Source organism: Martes martes, assembly GCF_963455335.1.
Source record: "Martes martes genome assembly, chromosome: X".
Lineage (NCBI taxonomy): Eukaryota > Metazoa > Chordata > Mammalia > Carnivora > Mustelidae > Martes > Martes martes.
This window is the reverse complement of record NC_137897.1, coordinates 34,683,700-34,706,591: the sequence shown is the minus strand read 5'-3', so window position 1 is coordinate 34,706,591 and position 22,892 is coordinate 34,683,700. Positions and strand designations below refer to the sequence as shown.

The 22,892-nt window shown below is 37.9% G+C and overlaps 1 protein-coding gene across 1 annotated transcript in view; it reads right to left on the bottom strand.

Moving 5' to 3' along the window:
* Positions 1–289: 289 nt before the first annotated feature.
* Positions 290–22,892, bottom strand: part of USP9X (ubiquitin specific peptidase 9 X-linked) — a 135,656-nt gene continuing 113,053 nt past the window's right edge. Inside the window, exons 33-45 of the mRNA XM_080794822.1 lie at positions 21,495–21,668; positions 18,962–19,103; positions 17,045–17,798; positions 16,336–16,459; positions 15,163–15,388; positions 14,515–14,644; positions 10,784–10,969; positions 9,887–10,107; positions 9,707–9,795; positions 4,479–4,635; positions 4,109–4,321; positions 3,665–3,760; positions 290–1,898 (exon numbers count right to left, since the gene is read on the bottom strand). Coding sequence (XP_080650948.1) covers positions 1,761–1,898; positions 3,665–3,760; positions 4,109–4,321; positions 4,479–4,635; positions 9,707–9,795; positions 9,887–10,107; positions 10,784–10,969; positions 14,515–14,644; positions 15,163–15,388; positions 16,336–16,459; positions 17,045–17,798; positions 18,962–19,103; positions 21,495–21,668 — 2,650 coding nt within the window. The 3' untranslated portion in view covers positions 290–1,760. The remainder of the gene's footprint in view (positions 1,899–3,664; positions 3,761–4,108; positions 4,322–4,478; positions 4,636–9,706; positions 9,796–9,886; positions 10,108–10,783; positions 10,970–14,514; positions 14,645–15,162; positions 15,389–16,335; positions 16,460–17,044; positions 17,799–18,961; positions 19,104–21,494; positions 21,669–22,892) is intronic.

Below are 22,892 nucleotides of genomic sequence, written 5' to 3'. Positions count from 1 at the left end.
GGGCCAAAGGTCAAATCTTTCTGTGCACAAAAACTCAATGTGACTGAACTCCTGAATTCAGTGTCATGCCTAAGCATGCTATGCACAGAATTAATTTATTATGCAGTCCTTCAAAAAAAACCAAACCAAAACAAAACAAAAAAACAACTAAAACAAAACAAAACCCAAAAAACCAAAAATGGACAAAAAAAGTAACCAAAAAAAAAGGGGGGGTGCAGAACAAATCAACCAAAAAATAGAAAACCAACCCAAAAAAAACAAAAACAAAAACACACCACAGGACAAAAAGTTCTTCATAAATCAAATTCTATTTGTGAATTCAGCAAAATAATTTCTATAAAATAAAACAGCAAAATATTTAAATAGAATAGGGTGGACTGTATCTGTTTGCAGGGGTATTTGGTTTTTAGACAGGTTCCAAAAATTACACACATTCAAGTTACCAATTCTCTTTTAAATACAGTATTAACTGATGAGTTCCTTAGCTTTAATTAAATGTTTATGCTGAAATTATGTTACCTCAATTAGATTAACTAACCAGTAGTTTCCTTTTTAATCAAGACCCTGCTTCGAACATTCAAAGTTTTGGAATAATGGAAAAGGAGCTAGGACAATTCTTGCTTTCAAGTAAAACTGTGCCTGAGCAGAAACTCAGCCAGACAAGCTTGGTGCAGTGGCGCTCCAAGTACTGAGGGATTCTGGTGACTTCCACTTCACTGGGGTCCAGCGGAAGGAAAGTTCTAGAAGATTCATCTAATAAGCTCTACCAAAGAAACAAAACAAGCACACCAAATACAGTCTTCTATTATGCTCCAAGCATCCTGGCATAGCAAATTTTTGCATATTTGTTTTAAATCTTTAAAAATTCCCATTACTGTTATTTAAATTTCTTTATCCCACCCAGAGATTGAACTGTCAAACATTAGACATAAGCAACGTATGTGTAACTGAAAACCGCCTGTTTCTCACATTTCTCCCCTTGTTTTATACTATATTCTAGGTGTAAGAAGGAAAAGCTCTGAGCAATACAGCTGTCACATTGGGACAACTGCTGTCATTAGGGTAATTTTTTCCTCACTGGCTACACTAACCTGGTGTGAAGCCATGCTAAATGTTACAGCATAACTATAGCTTCAAAGTGATTAACCTAACATCAGAATTAAAAAGGCAATGAAAAAGATCTAGAAACAATATTACATCACCAATTTTCCACATCAACCAAATAATTTAAAGGTTACCAGCCTTATATCATTGCTCATAGTAAAACTGACTCCCGTGGCAAAGAATTAACATGAAACTATTGGTGTGGTTGACATGGATGGGCTGTTTTGTTGCTGTTGGTTTATTTTTTTGTTTTTGTAAAGGAGCAGATCCAACTGCCATGAGGCAGTCAACACTGGTTGCAGAGTGCAGTGGGAAGAACAAGAAAATTAACTTTTGTAGTTTTTGTAGATCTGTGAGTCTCCTCAAGAAAAGTTTCTTGCTTAAGAATTAACAGTCAAACATTAATATACTATATACACCTTTGCCATTTACACATTAGCATCAGGCCATTTATTACAAAACACTATACACTTTCCACTGCAGGCGGGTTATATATTGACAGCAAATTTCTGCAGATAAGACAGTGAATAAACTCTCCACTCCATGTTGATTAGGAATAGTTTTTCTAGTTTTAAATTATTAGCCAGACACAGAAAAAGGTTGGACTGTAAGGCCTGGGTGCACAGTCTTGATGGAACTAGTTAATTATGTGCATTTCACTGATCCTTTGTCTGAGGTGGGGACACTTCTTCACTGCCTTCGTAATTTTCTTGTGCTCGTTGGCCAGTTCTCTGAGGGTTGTTCATGTGATGTGCTGCTGGGCCTGTATATGGCTGTCCATGCACATGGTTATTCTGGGAAGGGAAAAGAGATCAATGTTAAAAGTTTTCATATAGCAAACTTTAAAATCATGGGCTGAAATCTGTGGACACGCAAACATTTCTTTTATTCCCGGGACTTACAAAGAGTAAATATCCTTGGGCTAATGCTGAGAAAGGAAACAAAAATCGTTTCAAAGAGAAAAGCTACCTGGGAGGCTCATTGGGTTAAGTGTTTGCCTTTGGCTCAGGTCATGATCTCAGGGTCCTGGGACTGAGCCCTACATCAGGCTCCCTGCTCAGCAGGAAGCCTGCTATTCCCTCTTCCTCTACTGCGCCCCCTGCTTGTGCTCTGAAAAAATAAATAAAATCTAAAAGAAAAGAGAAAAGCTAGCCTAGGCCCAAACCCTAAACAAAACCAGTGTAGAGCTGTATAAATCTTCAGCCAAAGTGATTTTTAGTGCCTCAAATTATTCAGACGTAAGTCCAACAAATAAGGGATTACAGTTTGTTATTGTCTATTGTCAAAAACACTCACAAAATGATCTGTGAGCTAGAACCCATCTATTCTGACTCTTCCAAGCACCTGGAAGCTTCTATACGGTAATGACAAATATGACTGACCAGTCACAGGAGATCTGCATTAGCAACAACCTTGAACACAGAACAGTGTTAATGGAAATGACAACGTTAAAGAAACATGGACGAGCCAGGCATGATTGATACATGAGCTTTCTCAGGGTTGAGGAAAGTAACTTTCTTCCTTATGAATTTGATTTCTTAACCTTTTAAACCTGTGAACCCTCATTTTTCTGTACGTTCCCACCACTCAAGAAGATTTTAGGTCTTTCTATTATTTGTATTATGAAAATAAATATGCTGAATGGGCATTTTCTAATTACTGAGTATGCTTCTATTTCCATCCCGCCCCTTTCTTATGTAGGCTCCACGCCCAACCTGGAGCCCAACTTGGGGCTTGCACTCACAATCCTGAGATCAAGACCTGTGCTGAGATCAAGAGTAGGACTATTAACCAACTGAGCCAGCCAGGTGAGAATGCCTTAAATAGTGGTCCTGAAAGTATGGCTTCCAGACTAGCAGCAGCATCAATCACCTGGCAACATGTCAGAAATGCAGATTTTCTGGTTCCACCCCCAACCTAAAAGAATCGGAAGCTTGGCCTGGGGCCCAGCAATCTGTGTTGGAACAAGCCCAACTGGGGAATTCTGACGCTTGTTCAAATTTGAGCACCATTGCCTCAAAAGACCTGAATTAGTCACCTCTGGGTTTTAGAATGAAAAGTTATTTTAGAAAGTTTCTTTATCTAAATTTTTAAAATTTACTGATCATACAGGAAATTTTATGGAAATCTACCAAATCCTTGATATTTTTCAACAATCTTGAGTGTCACTGAAGTCTTGGTTAGGTTATGTAACCAAGAACAATTTCCTTCATTGCCACATCTAAAATGTCTTTGGAATCCATCTGCAGACTCAGCCTAACAGGAAATGTCCTAATCCTTTGTACTAAATATTATCATTTAATGTTGACATCAATTGCCACATAGTTTTACTGAGTGTGAGTACAAAGACAGGCACCTATTTGACTAGGAAGACACCAAAGGGGAAGTTCAAACACATCGCACTGTGAAGCTGCCCCAGCTATTCCTCTTTTGTTCATGCTCTAAAGGTAGTCCAAATAATCCCTTTATTACTTTGCAGTCACAACAAAAAATTCAGCCATTCTTTAAATAAAGCATAAGAATTGTCTAGAGGGTAAAAACATAAACCAACCCGATTTACCTGTTGATACTGAGATCCAGGTGAATGGGGGTATAATGGGGCATCTTCAGGTGGAGGTGACTCATGCTCATCTGGGGCATCTTGGTCATCTGGCTCCTAATTTAAAATATTCAAAGAATTATGTAGGCAAATTCATATTGAAGTTTTTTGTATCTGAAATAAAAATTTAAAAACCTACAAAACTGACTCAAGTTTCCTTTTACTGAGATAAACTGAAACAGATGAAAAAACCTGATTTGGGTCTCTTCAGAAAGACTACATGTCAGGCAATTTCAGAAATTTCTCTATAAAAGAAGGCTCTCTCATTAACTTAAGATTACATATAGTAAATACTAAAGCAAACAAAACCTAGACAAAATGCCTTGATATTATCATTAATAAACACTGGCCTATGAAGTAACAAAGTGCTTTCTTCTTCTTCTTCTTTTTTTTTTTTTTTTTTACCTCCTCTGGACAGAGTTCACAAGCTTTTGCAAGTGTCATCCTAGCACTATGTGATCTCTCCAAGAAATAACCATTTGATGTTTCATTGCTCTGCACTGGAGGAGACCAGTTGTTGTAAGTGTACTGAGGGTTGCCAGTGTATGGTCGTCTTTCAAGTTCATCTCCAAGCCATTCCACTGCCCAGGTCCACTTTCTTTTAAGATCTCCATTGCCCTTCAAAAGAAAATAAAACCATGTATGGAAAAGGTTTTGGAATATTTCTTAAAGTTAACTTAAAATAACAACTCCAAATTCTCATTATATTTGTCTTTAAAATGGAATCCCTAATTCTGATTCAGATTTTTACAAAATTGTAAGAAAAAACCCTCACCTGCAGAATCTGGTAAGCAACAGGACAATTGCTAAAAAGAGCGACCATACATTTTATACACTGGTATGCTCTTTTTTGATAGTGATTCTTAGAGCGCTGGATTGTGTCAAACAGCCCATCTCGGTCATCTGGGATTCCTTTAAGTGCATTATGAATTCTGAAAAAGAACCAAATATATAAAAAACTTGTAAAATCAAATAGAAGCCAACATTTATTGAGTGCCTACTATGTGCCACTCAATAAAGATCTCTGATGTATCATGTCATCTAATGCTGGACAGCAGGTACTGTTACTGAGCCTCTGAACACATGAGAAGAAGGGTACAGACAGGTTAAACAGCTTGCCCACAGTCATACAGCCACCTAGAAGTCTGTGTTCTTACCAACTTGTTACCAATCCAAAATGATTTTGCTATGTATGTAATTCAAAGACATTACCAGAAGTGATTTTAGGACACCAAGAGGAATACAGACTTAAAGTTAACGAACAACTAGTTTCTGACTGCTGTACTTGGAGTTTCCTTCAAGTCAGTTCCTTTTATAAAACTGCATTTCTGTAAGTAATCAGCGACTATGAAATGGTGATATAATTTGGAAGTACAAAACGAACTTGAATTCTAATAATGAGCCATACGGCAAAGCAATTTTCACCATTACTACAATTTAGTTGATTTGCCAATGATTAATGATTTCATTTCAGTTCTTGCCAAGCCTAACAATAATATATAATCAATGATTTTTTGTTCTCCCCCAAAAGCAATTTAAAAAAAGGAGTGTAGGGGCAGATTGCACCTGTTTCCTCTGTGTTAAAAGCATCACCTGCCAGTAGACAATATGTGGTATATACATACAGTGGAATATTATTCGGCCTTAAAAAGGAATGAAATTGAGACACATTCTACAACACGTATGCAGCAAGTGAGCACGGGAAGGCGGGGGCCAAGTGAGAGGGAGAGAATCTCCAGGAAACTCCCTGCTGCGCACAGAGCCCTACACGGGTCTGGATCTCATGCCCCGAGATATCATGACCTAAACAGAAACTAAGAACTGGACACTTAACCGACTGAGATACCCAGGCACCTTTCCAACCTGTGAGTCTTAAAAGGCATGAAAATTAGCCAGATGAAAGAGGACGACAAATACTGTATCATTCAACTTAAATGAGTTACTTAAAATAGGCAAAATCAAAGAAAATAGTTACCAGGAGTGGGGGAGCAGAGGAATGGGGAGTTATGGTTTAATGGGTATAGTATTTCAGTTTGGGATAATGAAAAAGCTCTGGAAATGGATGGTGGTGACAGTAACACAGTATTATGAATATGCTTAATGGTACTGAATTGTACACTTAAAATGGATAAAATGGTAAATTATGAATAGTTTATAATTTGACTACAAAAAATAACAAAATAAAAAATTTACCTGCCTGTAATTCTACTGAGGTATATCCAAGAGAACAGAAAACAGATGTTTAGAAACAAAAGACATGGGGCACCTGGGTGGCTCAGTGGGTTAAGCCTCTGCCTTTGGCTCCGGTCATGATCTCAAGGTCCTGGGATTGAGCCCTGCATCAGGCTCTCTGCTCAGCAGGGGGCATGCCTGCCCCCCGCCCACCCCCCCCCCCGCCGCCTCTCTGCCTACTTGTGATTTCCCTGTCAAATAAATAAAAAAAATCTTAAAAAAAAAAGACATGTATATGAATGTTCACAGCAACTTATTCACAATAGCCAAATGGTAGAAACAACCCAAATGTCTAACACAAAAGGACTCTTTGTATGATTCCATGTATCTGAAGTGCCCAGGCAAATCCTGGACATTTTGCCTACGGTCAGGTAAATCCACAGAGGCAGTAGCAAATTAGTGGTTCTGGGGGATGGGAGGTAATAAGGAGTGACTACTTAATTGGTTATGTGGTTTCCTTTTGGAGTGATGAAAATGTTCTGGAATTAAGATAGTGGTAATGGTTTTATACTGTGAATGTACTAAAAGCCACTGAACTATATGTATACTTTATTTATTTTTATAAGATTTTATTTATTTATTTGACAGAGAGAGAGAGATCACAAGCAGGCAGGGGCGGGGGGGGGGGCGGGAGCAGGCTCCCTGCTGAGCAGAGAGTCCAATGCAGGGCTCGATCCCAGGACCCTGAGATCGTGACCGGAGCTGAAGGTAGAGGCTTAAACCTCTGAGCCACCCAGGCGCCCCTCTATGTATACTTTAAAGTGATTAAAATGGTGAATTTTGTAAGTGAGTTTTATCTCCACAAAGAAACATTACCTGTGTAGTGTGGAATTAGAAAACAAATTAAAAAACCTTATATACCATAAATTTTACTTATTAGAATGTTCCAAATCAAAATGCGAGTTTGTTTTTTGGCATTACACGCATTCATAAAATCTGTCTGGAAATCACAACTCCAGCAATTTTGGAAGGTTTACTAATTTCAGCCTAATGAATCATACAGGCTTCTTGCTGTTTAATCTGACACTTCAGTGTATATTGTTTTTGCCTTTAGTTTTGTCAAGTGATAATGAAGTATTAAGCCATTCTTTCTGCCACACCACATTTTCTTCCCATTAGTTTTAACTGCTTTCAAATACCATTTTTATCTATATCATCATCTTTGTCTGCCTTATTCCCCAATGCCTGGTAATGCCAGGCACCATGGTAGATACCCCATAAATATTCAAACTTACCGAATGAAGCAAAAAGCTCATTATGAGAAAGTTTTTTCAAGCTTGGGCGAGTGACTCATAGTAATAATACTTTACTAATCCCTTTACAAAAAAGTCAATTGTCCATATTTAATCTAGCACATGTGCCTTGACCATTACAGCTTGCTATATAATGAATGAAGAGAGCTACAATGTAACCAACTGTTTTAATGCTGTAAGTCCTTAAATATTTTTTAAGTGAAAAGAGTAGAAGTTAGACTCCATTAAAAACAACTTTTCTTTTTTTGGGGAGGGGAAGGGCCAAGGGAGAGGGAAAGAATGAATCTTAAGCAGGCTCCATTCCCAGCACAGAGCCTGATGCAGGGCTCAATCTCACAACCCTGGGATCATGACCTGAGCCAAAATCAAGAATCAGATGTTTGGGGGCACCTAGGTGGCTCAGTAGGTTAAGCCTCTGCCTTTGGCTCTGGTCATGATCTCAGGGTCCTGGGATCGAGCCCTGCATCGGGCTCTCAGCTTGGCGGGGAGCCTCCTTCCCCTCTCTCTCTGCCTACTTGTAATCTCTGTCAAATAAATAAAATCTTAAAAAAAAAAAATCAGACATTTAACCAACTGAGCCACCCAGGCGCCCCCTAAAAACAACTTTTTTTTCCTTTTGAGGATTTTGTTTATTTGAGAGAGAGAGAGAGAATGGGAGAGGGAGACAGCAAGAGAGGGAACACAAGCAGGGGGAGTGGGAAAGGGAGAAGCAGGATTCCTGCTAAGCAGGGAGCCCCATGTGGGGCTCCATCCCAGGACTGAGATCTTGATCTGAGCTGAGGGCAGAGGCTTAACCATCTGAGCCACCCAGGCGCCCCCCTAAAAACAAAACTTAAGAAAAGTTTCAAATCCTATAATCATACTGAGAAGGGTACTGGACAGTGCTCAAAATACATGCTTACAGTTTTGGAACTACTACATTTTTTGTCATGAAAATTGATTTTTGGCTTGATGCTATTTTTGCAACATTATTAATGTTAAAATTAATGTTAAATCTATGATGGTAACTGGAGATAATTTGGAAATATTAATTCATGAATTCTGACATTTGCAATCAAAATTATGTTTTAAGCATTTTGTCACTACAGAACTTGTTCTCAAGTTGCTGTTTTAGTTATATTGACAGACATAACATATATAAATTTTGAACTATTTCTGAAAATCAAGTATTGTACTATCATCCACATGGGGAGGGAAGTTATAAAATCGGGCAGAGTTGTCAATGAATTCCGTATTTCACCATCATCTATAATTCTTGGGATCGAAGATCATTTATTAAACTTTATGGCAAAAAACAAGATGGAGGAATTCTGGAGGAAGCTTGAGTAGGACAGTTATGCTGGATAACCTCAGTTAAAAAAAACACAACACATCGCATTCAAATTCTCATATAATGAAAAACTAAAGTCGATGTTTATTATTCAAAGATTCTGTATTTGTGATTTTGCATACTTACTAAACTTTATTTGTAATGGCAGAAAACCACCATGCTGCTTTTGAAAAATCTGGACCAACATGTATGTTCACAGCTGAAGTGGAACAAAGTGACACTTTGCCTTTTTTCAGCTTGCATTGTAAAGGAGTGTCCTTTTTGCTATTTAGTGAAACCCTTCGTACACTGTTCGTGCTTTTTGTTGACTTCATGGTTTAAAATGGCCCCCAAATGTGTAGTGAAGTGCTACCTAGTATTCTTCAGTGCCAAAAGGCTTTGCAGAGAAAATATTGCATTAAAGAAGCTTTATTCAGGGGCGCCTGGGTGGCTCAGTGGGTTAAGCCGCTGCCTTCGGCTCGGGTCATGATCTCAGGGTCCTGGGATTGAGCCCCACATCGGGCTCTCTGCTCAGCGGGGAGCCTGCTTCCCTTTCTCTCTCTCTGCCTGCCTCTCTGCCTACTTGTGATCTCTGTCAAATAAATAAATAAAATCTTTAAAAAAAAAGAAGCTTTATTCAGACACAAGTTATTCTGAGTTCACTGTTAAAGAAACATACATTTAGAAAAAGGTTATGTATAGACTGGCTGACAAAGATGCAACCAGAGGCTTAAAGGAACCTAACCCTGTTACTTCCCCAGGAGCAATGGCTTCACATTCCCTCATTCAGTGTTCACAGTGACTTTAGAGAATATAGCTAACATGAATAATGGGAACTGACTGTACTTACTTACCTAAGGACGATTTTTAGATAACCAAATGTGACCTTATATGACTCGCTCTTAAATGAATGCAATTTAATCCTAAAATAACCCTAGCACATCATTAATGAAATTAAGATATTTACCAAAAGCCTATGCTAGTTTTTCTTAATTAAAAAAATAATTGATACCTAGGAGTAAGTATGCAACATGGGTAATGAAAAAAAGTGAAATCAAATGAGGGAAGGAGGAACTTTCTACTAATGTTTAAGTTTTTAAGGTAAAACCTTTATTAGATCTCTGAGAGGTAAAAATGAAAAAAAGGGGGGGGTGCTGGCTGGCAGTATCAGTTAGTTTAAAAGTTGGGCAAGTAAAAAAGAGGATCTACCTGTGAGTCTGCCAGGAGTCCTCAATCAGTAAGATTTGCAAAAGCAGATCCAAATAGGGCCGGAGTTCATAAGTGTAGGAATACGCAACCTAAAAACAGGAAAAGACACCATGAATAACTTATTTAAAGGAATAATGAATCAAATTAGAGAGACATATGAATGTTTATTGTCCTATTAACCTGCCAGAGAAGTTCACTGAGGACAGTAGATGAGAACTGAGGATTCTCCCAGCAGCAAAAACGAAGCAATTTGACAGTTTCCTCTGAGTTACTGCAGTCCTCAATGATTTTCTTCACATAACTTGTTCTCACAAATAAAATGTCTGCCACATTCTGCTGAATTGGCATTATAGGCTGTGATAAATTAGGATCACCAAAAGGATTGGGAAGAGGAGGATTACCTAGAATACAGATTTGTCATCAATGAAAAACTAATAGGCTTCTCCATAATAAAATAATTTAGCTTTCACCATAGAAAACAGTGTATGAATTTTGTATTTTAGAAAAATAACATTTTAAATCAATATTCCTAAGTACCATGAAGAAAGTAGTTTTAGGCATTACAATGATCGGATAGACTAAGATGATAAAATGCAAACTTTAAACGCCAACACTGGTATATAACCTATATGAAAAGTTGATCTTTTTTTTTTTTTTTTGGTTTGTTTTGGGAATATCTAACCTTATTTATTTTTTATTAACATATAATGTATTATTTGTTTCAGGGGTACAGGTCTGTGAATCATCAGTCTTACACAATTCACAGCACTCAACATAGCACATACCCTCCCCAATGTCCATCACCCAGCCACTCCCTCCCTTCTACCCCTCCCTCCAGCAACCCTCAGTTTGGTGAAAAGTTAATTCTTAAACTACTTCATAAAGTTTCAACCTCAGGAGCAAGCAGAACGAAAAAATCCCCTTTAAACATGTGAAAAGATGAAGAACCCAAAATATTATAGATTGTCAGACTCTGGGTTTTATATTTAAACATCTTCAGAATCACTTTTAACTGGGTACTATGTATGGTCAACAGTATTTTAAAACCAATGTAAAGAATGGAGCATTTGACTTTACCATTGATTGAAGACTGCATTCTTGAAGAGACATTGCAACAGCGGATCAGCTGTGACACAACGGAGTACAATTTGCCTAATTCAGCATACTGATATTTGATTGGAGGACCTGGACCTTCATCTAAAGACACAAGCATAAAGGTGGCAGGTACATTCAATTTCAGAAGTTGTGTCTTCTCTGCCACACCTACAACGAAGAAGGAAGAAGAGGGAAAAGGGGGAGAAGAATTACAAAAGAGAAAAGAATTAGGATGGTAAGGACTTCATAATAAAGCAGTTATCTAAAATACTGTTCTGTAATTTTTATAACCAGAAGACACTCTTATTTAACATTCAGAGAATGATTTAACCAGATCAAAAATCTCCGTGGTATAATTGGATTTAAGTTTTAAAACGGTCAAAGACTCAATGACATTCCAGTCAAACCAGGTATAAAGAAAATGAACGCTTTCTATGGCCTGAGAGTGTGGGGCACTGGCCTAGACTGCAATCCTCATCATAAGGGAGGATGATGAAAACTCAGTGAGAAATAAAAATTCTCTTATATATTGCCTCTCTACTTTCTTCCACAGCTGAGCAACTTGAAAACCATGCCTAAACTTGGTGTCATCTCTATTTTCTTATTTTCTCCTCAACCATGCCAGTTTGGTTTCTGCCCCCTTTCCCAGGATAAAGCTAAGGAATAGTTCTAAACCGTAATTGCTTCCTCTCCCTCTTGGATTCCTCTCTTTTCTTTCAGCCTCTTCTCCTTGGTCTCATTTCTAAGTCATCCTTTCTCTGTCTCTGAGAAATGGTTGCTGCAAAGTTCCCACACCAGGCCATTGTCTCGTGCTGTATGCTTTTCCTGCATGATCAAACTCATTCTAATGGCGTCAAGTTCTAGCTCTTTTTGTTCAGATGATATTAAGGTATTTCCCAGACAAGCATCTTAAGTGTTCTACCAAATACTAAACATCACTATTTGGGTATCCGACAGGCTCAAACTCAATTTGTCCAAACCTGACTCATCACTTTACCCCCCTATCCATGTTCTTCCTCCTGTGTTCTCCTCTCTCAGTATATGGCACCGCTATCTACTATCTACTGGGCATTACTTCACATCTCTTCTGGGTTCCCTCCTCTTAATACCCAATCACTAAATCCTACTGACTTTACCTCTAATAAAGAGCATCAGAATCTGTCCACTTGTATCCCCCTCATTGCCAGTTCCCCAGTACTGGCCATAATGGTCTTCTGCTATAAATCATTTTAATAATATCTAGTCTTATTTCCCTGCAATCCACTCTACATTGTAGTCCGAGTGATCTTTCTAGAGGTGTGTCTATTAAAAACTCTACAGTGGCTCATCACTGACCTTAGGATAAAGTCTAGAATCCCTCATGAGGGTTGCCAGATAGCATGATCAGAAATCATTTCTAGTCTGAGTAACTTTCACTTCCTCCACACACTGAGTTTACTCCAAGTCTTTGCATCTGCTGTTCACTCTGGATAGAAACCCCTAACAACCAATTCCCACATCAACTTCCGTATTAAGTCCCCTGTATGCCCCAATTCTGGTCTGGTATCCCTACTACATACTACCATGCACCACTTTGTATTTTTCCCTATTATAGCCATTAACACACTTTATGGAAGTTATCTTTTTATTTGCTTCTCTACCTCATTAGACAACAGACTGTCCTTTTTAGTGTCATATTCCAAGAAGTATAATAAATATAGGCCCGCAATCCCTTATCTGAAATCCTGAGATTCAAAAAGCTCTTATAAATATAAACAGAATTCTTTCATAAAGTTGGTGTCAAAACGTGTTTGGTGGGAAAAGCTGGCCTGAACTGGTAAGAGGCTATTTATAGTCTTCATTTATCCCCTCTCAGGGTGACTACTCATGCTTTACTGTAGAAATATTAACGTGTATGATTATAAGGTGTTGTCTTGGACCCTGTTATAGGGATGTTGCACAACACATGGTATATACACTGCCTTACCTTTCTTAAATCCACACAATCCTGAACCCCAAAGCATATGTGGTATTAAGAATTTCATACTAAAGTATATGGCTCTGGGGACGCCTGGGTGGCTCAGTCATTGGGTGTCTGCCTTCGGCTCAGGTAGTGATCCCAGGGTCCTGGAATCAAACTCCCCATCTGGCTCCCTGCTCGGCAGAGGGCCTGCTTCTCCCTCTCCCCCTCCCCCTGCTTCTGTTCCCTCTCTCTCTGTGTCTCTCTGTCAAATAAATAAAATCTTAAAAGAAAAAAAATATTTATTTATAACAGAGACAGCGAGAGAAGGAACACAAGCACGGGGGAGCTGGAGAGGGAGAAGCAGGCTCCCCGCTGAGCAGGGAGCCCAATATGTGGCTCGATCCCAGGACGCTGGGGATAATGACCTGAGCCAAAGGCAGATGCTTAACAACTGAGCCACCCAGGTGCCCAAGGTGCCCCTCTTTTAAACTTTTAAAGAAGTTACTCAAATCTGGCCAAATACTCATTAGCACTTAAGATTTTAAATGGAATGCCTCAATAAATTAATCATTTTGGGAACAGTGCACTGATACCTGATTAGTAAGAAATTTTTATAATTTGAGGGGTGCTTGGTTGGCTCAGTTGGAAGAGCATGCAACCCTTATCTCAGGGTTATGAGTTCGTAGTCCTACACTGGACACAGAGATTACTTAAATAAAACATAAAGAAAAAAAAAAACAGAAAAAGAAATTTAATAATTGTAACCATAGGAAATTTACCACCCCATACAAAGCCAATGAACAGACACCAAATGACAATGGAAGGATTTTTGATAATACCATCTTTTCATTCGACAAACATTTATTGAGTGTCACTGTGCAAAAAACTCTGATCTCTGCAATCTCATTGGGTAGCAACACAAAAATGTGAACATAATACAAAACAACAGAAGTAGAAGACAACGTATTTTTAAGTATTCTGGGATCACTGATCAGATGATGTTAGAAAGGTTAGAGAAGGAACATGTTAAACAGAGGTAATAATAATAGGGTAACTGAGTATGTATATTATCTGTAATTTTAACTTAGTTGACTTCAATAAAAACTTAGTTCAGACCAAGTCCTTAACTCAAACTTGGGTGAGTATCACAATCACTCAGGGACTTTTTGAAAATGTGGATTCCTTGTGCTAGCTCTGAGAATTCTGATTCAGTTGGTGTGGGATGGGGCCTAAGAGTCAGTATTTCCAAATCCAGACAGATTTGGCACTATTGTTTTAGGAGATAAAAAAACATGATTAAGACACAGATTCTGGGGGTGACTGGGCGGCTCTGTTAAATGTCCAACTCTTTGATTGTGGCTCAGGTGGTGATCTCATGGGTCTCTCTCTCCTTCTGCCCTTTCCCCTACTTCCTCTCTCTCTTAGACAGATTCTGGCCTCTATGTACTGCAAAGATATGCATAAAGTACAAGGTGAAAAGTGCAGTAAAAAATATTTCATCATTCGACTTAGAAGACTTTGCCATGGGCGCCTGGGTGGCTCAGTGGGTGAAAGCCTCTGCCTTCGGCTCAGGTCATGATCTCAGGGTCCTGGGATTGAGCCCCCCATCAGGCTCTCTGCTCCGCAGGGAGCCTGCTTCCTCCTCTCTCTCTGCCTGCCTCTCTGCCTACTTGTGCTCTCTGTCAAATAAATAAATAAAATCTTAAAAAAAAAAAAAAAGACTTTGCCACTTAATACATTAAAACAGAATTTTAGCGATTTAAATTCTTACCTAAATTGGCATACATTACAAACAGATTGAAATACTGCTGCAAATGACGCCCATGCTCTGAAACTTCCCTTCTCAGGAGATTGAGAACTGCCCTTAGTAGGTGATCGCTTAGGCTTAAGTTGTCATAAGCCTGTAAAGGATAAAACATTGGCTATTTTCCAGTGACAAGATATAGGTACAGTATAATACATAAAAAGGGGACACACACCCACGATAAATATAAGGCGGAAATTTTTGGAAGGACTAATCACACAATGAACAATTAAAAGGGTTGCTTTTTAGAAAAGGGAATGAAGATCTGAGGTAGATTTCATCTAGAGACTTCATTATGATGTTTTAATTCTTAATAAATGGAAGCCCATTTAAAAAAAAAACCTTTACAAATAATCTATATAATCATATGTACAATTAAGCCACTGCTTGTAACTGAATGAACACAGAAAATTCTGTGGTTCTTAAAGAGCTAATAATTGCTATTCATTGCTGCGAAGTACTTTTACCGAACTCCTAGATAACAGATGGTGTGGGTGTGTGTGCACAAACATTTGTTCAATAAACATATCAAACAGATGTACATGTATTTGTGACTTCAACTTCCAGGGAAGAGATCTGTAAGCATTTAATCACTAAAAAGAACCAGGCAATTACCTGACTAGAAGGTCCGGGAGATGCAAAAGGTGAAGGACATGGCCCATCTTGCAAGGAAAAATGTGCAATAAAAACTATAAGTTTTGCAAATGCACCCCTTACTTCTGCACTGGGGCACTCCAGAAGGTATTCAGAAAAGCGATTTGAAACATTAAAAAGGACATTGTGAGCAAACCAAAAACGGACATTCTTGCTGTGACGAAGGAGAATACACAATGCATCATACCTAAGACAAAACAAAAAAAATTTTCGAATGTCAATTTATTGTGTTTTGTATGTAAAACAAATATGAGCCTCTATGAACCAAATAAAAATCAAAGACCTTCTTTTACTTCTGGAGGGAAAGAACCACCAATGGTTGCTTCTAGTACCAACATTAAAAGGACAGATGACTACAACTTGGGGCTCTTCTCAAAGACTGACAACACAGAGATGATAGCTTGTCTAATCCTCTACAAACTCATTACTGAACTCTTTCTAGATTCAATGACAAGACAATCCCTCCCCTAACCTTCCTTGAACATCTTACCACTGGATGAGTACATAAAAATTGTTCAATCAAGGTATTATAATGGTCTCTATATTCTCACAGTCTGAAATTTAAGACACTCATTTTATCTGTCACATTTTTAAATCTATGGCAAAATTTAATCTAGGGAAGTTAAAACTACTAATTTCTGGATTAAGTAGCTCAGACTTTTAAAGTATTATCCTATAATCTTTTGTACAGGGATATCAAAGATAGGATACAAGGTAAGAGAAACAGAAGCCAGCTTCAGAACAATGAAAGGTCATGTTTAACCTATGTTAATTATTTTAATATGATCTCTCTCACTATTACTATCAAGAGTTTTTGGGGATGCCTGGGTGGCTCAATTGGTTAAGTGACCACCTTCAGGTCATGATCCTAGAGTCCCAGGATCAAGTACCCCATAAGGCTCCCTGCTTGGCAGGGAGTCTGCTTCTTCTGCTGACTTTTCTCCTCTCATGCTCTTTCTCTCAAATAAATAAATAAATAAATAAAATCTTAAAAACAAAACAAAACAAAGTTTTTGTTTTCTGCATTCCAGATCCGAAACAAGATGGTCATTGAGTTGGAAAAAAATAAAGCAATATATTAAAGAATCAAACTAAATGCTAGGATAACAGGAATGAAAACCCAAAGCAATGTACCAATCACTGGCAGAGCCACGGACGATTTTCTTGGTGTGAAATCCTGTGGTAAAAAGGAACCTAGCAGCAAGCTGAATACTAATCATAGTGATTTCTTCTGCTTCAGGCAACAGGTGATCTTGCCCTATAAAAAAAAGGCAGATACATTAAAAAAATTTTTTTTTCTATGTCTAAGCTCCATTTTCAAACAAGTCTACATTTCCACTGATTTCTAGAAGTCCTAACTTGCTAACTACCTCCCCGACCAGCTACTTATGAAATAATTCTTAGTTCAGTAAAGCATGTTTCAAACTAATGCGTGAGTCAAAAACAGTTATAATAAACAAAAGCTCCTCTGTTTCCAAACAGCAAGACAATATATACTGCTCAACAGTAACAGTTATCTGAAATATGGCTCTGAAACAGCCCAAAGTAGGGGCGCCTGGGTGGTTCAGTGGGTTAAAGCCTCTGCCTCCAGCTCAGGTCATGGTCTCGGGGTCCTGGGATTGAGCCCCACATTGGGTTCTCTGCTCGGCAGGGAGCCTGCTTCCCTCCCACCCTGCCTGCCTCTCTGCCTACTTGTGATCTCTGTCTGTCAAATAAATAAATAAAATCTTAAAAAAAAAAAAAAGCCCAAAGTAAAAATGCAAATATGTTGATGCTTCTAAGAAATCTTGCAAGTAAACTAAGAGTTACGCTTTTACTAAGAAGCTAAATTCTTGATACTTACCTGGTGGAGGATTTAAGTAAACACCGTTACACGTAAGCAGTTTTTTCATGAACTGAAAATATTCCAGACTGTACTGCATTCGGTTATGCATGAATTGCACATTCTGCTTCCGTACACTTCTCTCGATGGCTGATGGCATAATAATCTGATGGGGTCTTGTGGTGATAGCAAGCTCAGATATGTATCTTATCAACTCATCACCCTGGTCTATAGTATCCAATCGTTCATAAAAAAGTATGTAAGCATTCCACCACCTTTTCTGGCGCCTGTAGGACATGCGCTTCATCATGTGATCAAATACCTCTCCCATATACTCTCCGCCAAAACACTGGTTTTTCATTTCTTCGTCGTCATCCATTTTACACTCTGTTACATCTCCATCGTCAAATTTATACCAGCGATTTCTCTCACCATCTCCACCATTCCTTTGAATGATGTAAGAATAATAATGTCCACCACTTGCTTGGCCACTGTGTACCAGCACGCCCACGAGTCTGTATTTCGTGCTTCCTGCCGTCTCACTTTCAGACTGCTCATTCTGCTGTATCAACTGACTCTCTGGGTTTACGTTATCTCCTTCCAGCTTTGCAACACCTGCGACTGTGTAAGGTTCCATGTCCAGCTCTCGAGGAAATTCAAAATAATCATTGAATTTGATCGCACATTCTCTTTCCCAGTCATAATCGAATCTTTTCAGTTGGATAGCAAGAACGGGAGGTAATTTTTTAATTAGCAAGCGCTTTACGGTATCAACCTAAAATAAACAGAGCAAGTTACTAGATGTTCTTCTATAATCCACTGCACAAAACAAACTATAAACCTGTATTATTAAATTCTCATGAAGACTAATTGGAGGTTCTAAGTGTAAACAAACACACCGCAATGAATATAATCAAGGTAATTCTGTCACAGTGGGCATTTCAAAAAATGCTAACTAAAACTAACAATATGGAAAAAGCGGATGACATTTGTTACAAATTGCGAATATTAGTGACACTGACATTACTCACTTCCTGGATTCTGTATCGTCATTGCTATCTCACCACTGTTACTTGTTTGACATTTACTGTTAGGCTAAAGAAGGTATGCTCTGTTTGGAGCAAGCTGAAGAAATACAATAGCAGCTAATATTTATTGGGCCATTAGGTGCCAAGTAATATGCGAAGTACTGCCTGAGGAGTAATGAGGAGAAGCAGGAGCAGCAGAGAGACTGAGTCACTTGCCTCAAGTCTCAGAGCTGGTGGCGGGGCTGGGGGGGGGCAGTCCAGCTTTACAGCTCACATCTCAGTCTCTAGACTTTAATACCTCTTCAGGTGGTGTGTGAATGTCAAAACGATACAGGTGACTTGGAGGTGAGAGAATTTGGGAGCCCAGGAAGACAGATGTTATTTATTGTCTATGTAGACGGTCTCTCCCTAAGAGCTGTTAAGTGCCCAGAGATAAAACTTTATCAAGTGGGCCTAAAAACCTGATCCCATTAGTTTAAAAACACGGTGGTAGAAGAAATCTTATGGCACCAAACTGAGTAATGCAGGTTTCAGTAAACTTCTTGGTCCTTAAAAGGACAGGAGAAAACATTTTCTTGTCAGCACTATAGCTTTGGGGTTCAACAGCAGTTTGGTTGGGCATGGATGGCAAGTGACTGTGGAGCTCAGACAACAGAAGGTGATAGTGAACTATTGTGACTTCTAAGATGTTTGCTCTTATTTACGGGTTTCCCTAGCCCTGCTGTCACTACTTTCTCTCAATCTTCTTGCCCTGAGAAACCTTTGTACCAGTTACCTTAACTACCTTCTGCTACCACTGTAACAAAGCAGGGTAGGGAATAAAAATAGATAAACACATAAACAAAAGCAATGAACTTTCAAACCCATTAAATGTAACTATAGTTATTAAAAAAACCTGGATAATTCATACCTTTTTATTGCATTTTTCACAATGATATGCATTTGCACCTTCTAATAAATCTCCTTTGACATATTGTTCCAAAGAATCAAGAAGATTTTGGTGATTTCTAATGTCTACATTCAAAGTCGTAAAAGATTCTTCACACTCATATCTAAAGATATTAAGAAATCATCAAAAAGGATTTCTTAGTTTTTGCAACATTTTTATAGACTTAATGAAAGCTATATCTGCAATATTTATAATATGACATGAAACCTGTAAGAAACAGAATGTCACCAATAAATTCTGACACATTTATTTGGCCACTTACCTAGTGCTGGGCACTACATTAGGCTGTTTACGCCCATATATATACCAGTTTCTCTGTCTTCATGACAAACCTGCTAGAGAACTAGCACCACCTCCACTTCAGAGATAAGGGAACTGGGACTTGGAAAGGTTAATTTGGTCAAGATTACTAGGCACAATCACATTTTGAAGCCAGGTCTGTCTTGCTTCATGGCTTAAGCTCTTTACCATCTACTGTGCTGCTTCCATTGTCATATAGTTAGGCTAATTCATGCCAAGGCCAAAGCATGAATTCATCAACTTCTGAAAATGGTATTTTAAACTATTAATAGGCTGAATTTTTAAATGGTCATTCTTTTCTGTAAGGAAACCTCAGTATAGCACAAGTTTGAACAACCAGTCAACAGGAGATAACCAATTTGAGTAGGAGCCAGAATCCCACCTTGTGGCAATTTTCTACCAAGGGAAATTTCAGATTTCTTATGAGACACATGCGTAAACTCAGAACATGGGATGTGGGGAATATACTCTCAACCATCAAATTTATTCATTCAACAAATACATTCGGAGGGCCTTCCATGTGTGAAAGTACTCTGGGATAGTCAATGTTGAAGACAAGTTCCTTGTATTTGGGGCTTTTCAGTTTAGTTATGGGAAAAAAAGGTATACAAAGGTATTTGTAAGTGGTATGAATGGAATATGAAGTAGGTATTAAGACTATTGCTACTATGATCTGGGAACAACCCATAAAAGAGAAAAAAGAAGTCAGAACTTATGACTTCGCCTAAAAAAAGAAAAAAATAGGACATTCGAAGATGAGAGCAAGTCAGCAAAATTTTTTCTATAAAAAGCCAGATAGTACCTACTGCAAGCTTTTTTGTGGGCCATGATGTCTCTGTGACTCTGCTGTTATAGGGAAAGCAGCCAGAGTATGTTTCAGTAACACTTTTTTTTTTTTTTTTTTTAAATAAAAACCAATATGTGGCTGGATTTGACCTGTGCTGCATTGTTTGCGAACTCCTGATCTAGCAAATAATCCTGTAGAACACACAGACTTGGGACTCTATGTAACCTTCTGGCATGTAATGAGAACAGGCCTCGTTTAGTTGTGGAGAAAGTATTTGAACTTCTGGGATCTTAATTATAATCATGCTCTCCAGACATTTTCACTTATTAGCAAAGAAAAGCAGTAATTTCCAAATGACTGAAAATTGTCTAAAACAAACCAAGAAGGACTGATTAGAATAAATGACCAAAAAGTTGGCTTATTTTATCAGTAATTAAAATCAAAAGGTTAAAATGACAGTTTAATTGTCCACCTAATGCAAAGGGTCTTTTAAAACAACCAAAAGTTACTGTACAGGCTACATGAATAATTTCATGGTCTTGTTCTGAATGAATGGTTTAACCTCACGGTAATTTCTCATTTATATAGCATTATCTCTCTGTCAATCATTTCCCTTTGATCAAAAATGAAGCACTCCCACCAGCCACAAACCTCATGACTATGTAATACTGTTTGGGCTTATAGAAAATAGCATCATACTGTGATATTTTGGCGAAAAGTGATTTCAAACCAACAGTCATCAGTAACATGCAAGAGAAGTTCCAAAGTAAAACTTCCATGTACTAGGCATAAACATGTTATCTACTAGTATTGAAATTTAATAGTCACTTAACTATTTTCAATTAAGAGTTCTTAATCAAACAATTTCTCTTTTAAGTAAAAAACAATTTGTTCAGTCAACTCTTGCTATGTTTTGTGTTGAAAACATACTTTAAGGATAATGACAATTAATGCTGTTTTAAAAATTAGTATTTCTCTTATATAAGGAAATTGTATTCCATGTCTATCATCTTCTAAGCTTAATGTATTTTTAATATTTTAATTACTTTAGCTCTAAGATAAAGGGCAAATTTATGAGTAACACCTATAAGTTATATATGCAAAATGCCACTTCATTTCCCCAGTAATGATCATACATAAAAGAAAGAGAAGGAGCCAAAGGTTATGTGACCAAATCAAACCCCCCAAACCAGAAAACAAAACCTCCTTGAAAACACCACCAACCATCACCACCACCACCACACACAAAACCCAAACCCACAACAGTAAGGTACACAGTATATAATTCATCTAGTCTCAGGTATATAGTTAAATTGGTGGTATACTCCACTTTAGTACATAACTACTAATAAGTATTTTTTTTTAGTAAATAAACAATATAACTTTAAATATATAATCAGCACTTACCTATGTGGGCAGCCCTGGCAAATCTTCTGATCAGCAAAGGAACCTCCTAAGACTTTACTTAGCATAGCTGGATGTCCCAAGGCTTTCAAAGCTTCATCTAAACTATCCACCAGTGAATTAAAAAATTCTAAAGCATCATGCTGTTCACGCAGATTAACTGGCTCACCCCAAAGCCTAAGAAATGAATGGGAAAAAATACAGTATTTTCTCAGGAAATAAAGCAATACAACCACAAATGGCCATATATAAACTGAGTTTTTTTTTTTAGTAGAAAAAAAGCAAATGCTCTTTATGTGTAGAGCGTGGTGAGAGACACAGTGAGGCTCATAGTGCAAGTGGAGCTCCGTGCCATGAGTCACTATGAAACTGCTGGTGTGGTTGATGGATACTATGGCTCCAGCACCTGCGCCTGCTTTATATAGTGGATCTTACTCTTACGTAAATGTTATAATCACTTTTTGTTTCGTGTTGCTTAAATTTCAGGTTACAGCTACAGTGCAATGATTTATTTACTCTTAATTTAATCGCTTTTTCCAAGTGAAAGGAAAAAGCTATGACTTGTTTTAGAGTTGATCTCTTTTCAGTAATCTGAGGACTTAAGTTAGACAAATCTCTAGAAAATAAACTTTCAATTGTGTATACCACAAAAATGAGGACTGACTACTAAAATCCTAGGCACTCCTGGAAACTATCAATGACATCTAATTTTGTATTTACAGTGACATACATCAATTTTTAAAACACTTTTTCTATGTAGGAAATAATCTCATTCCAATCATATAATATTTTTTAACTTGTTTTTTTAAGTAGGCTCCATAAATAGCGGGGTGACCAATGTGGGGCTTCAACTCATGACCCTGGGATCAAGACCTGAGCTGAGATCAAGACTCAGACACTTAACGGACTGAGCCATCCAGGTGCTCCTCCAATTATATTTCAAACTTAACTTGATATAGTGAGTTAAAAATAAAACACATGTCCTTGTTTGTTAACAATGTTGGTTCATTACTGGAAATGACACCAATCCATTCTATTAATTTTCAAATTATGGTTGATTCCCCATACTTTCAAACATGGAGTCAACCATTAATTACAAAAGAGAAAAGATGAACAGATCTGTAAGACACCAAGTTAATATCACCAATATCAGACAAACTGATAGAGTGTATTTTCCCAATGCAATGCAATGAGAAGCATGTAACATCACCTACTGTGGGCTTTCTTGCTGAAAACATTTAACCTGAATCTTATCATGAGGAAATAACCAGACAAATCAAAATGAGAGACGTTCTGCAAGACAACCAATCTAGACTCTTAAATTTCAGTGCCATATAAGTCATGACAAGTTAGGGAGATTATTTTAAAGAAAACTAAAGAGGTAACAACCAAATTATTTTG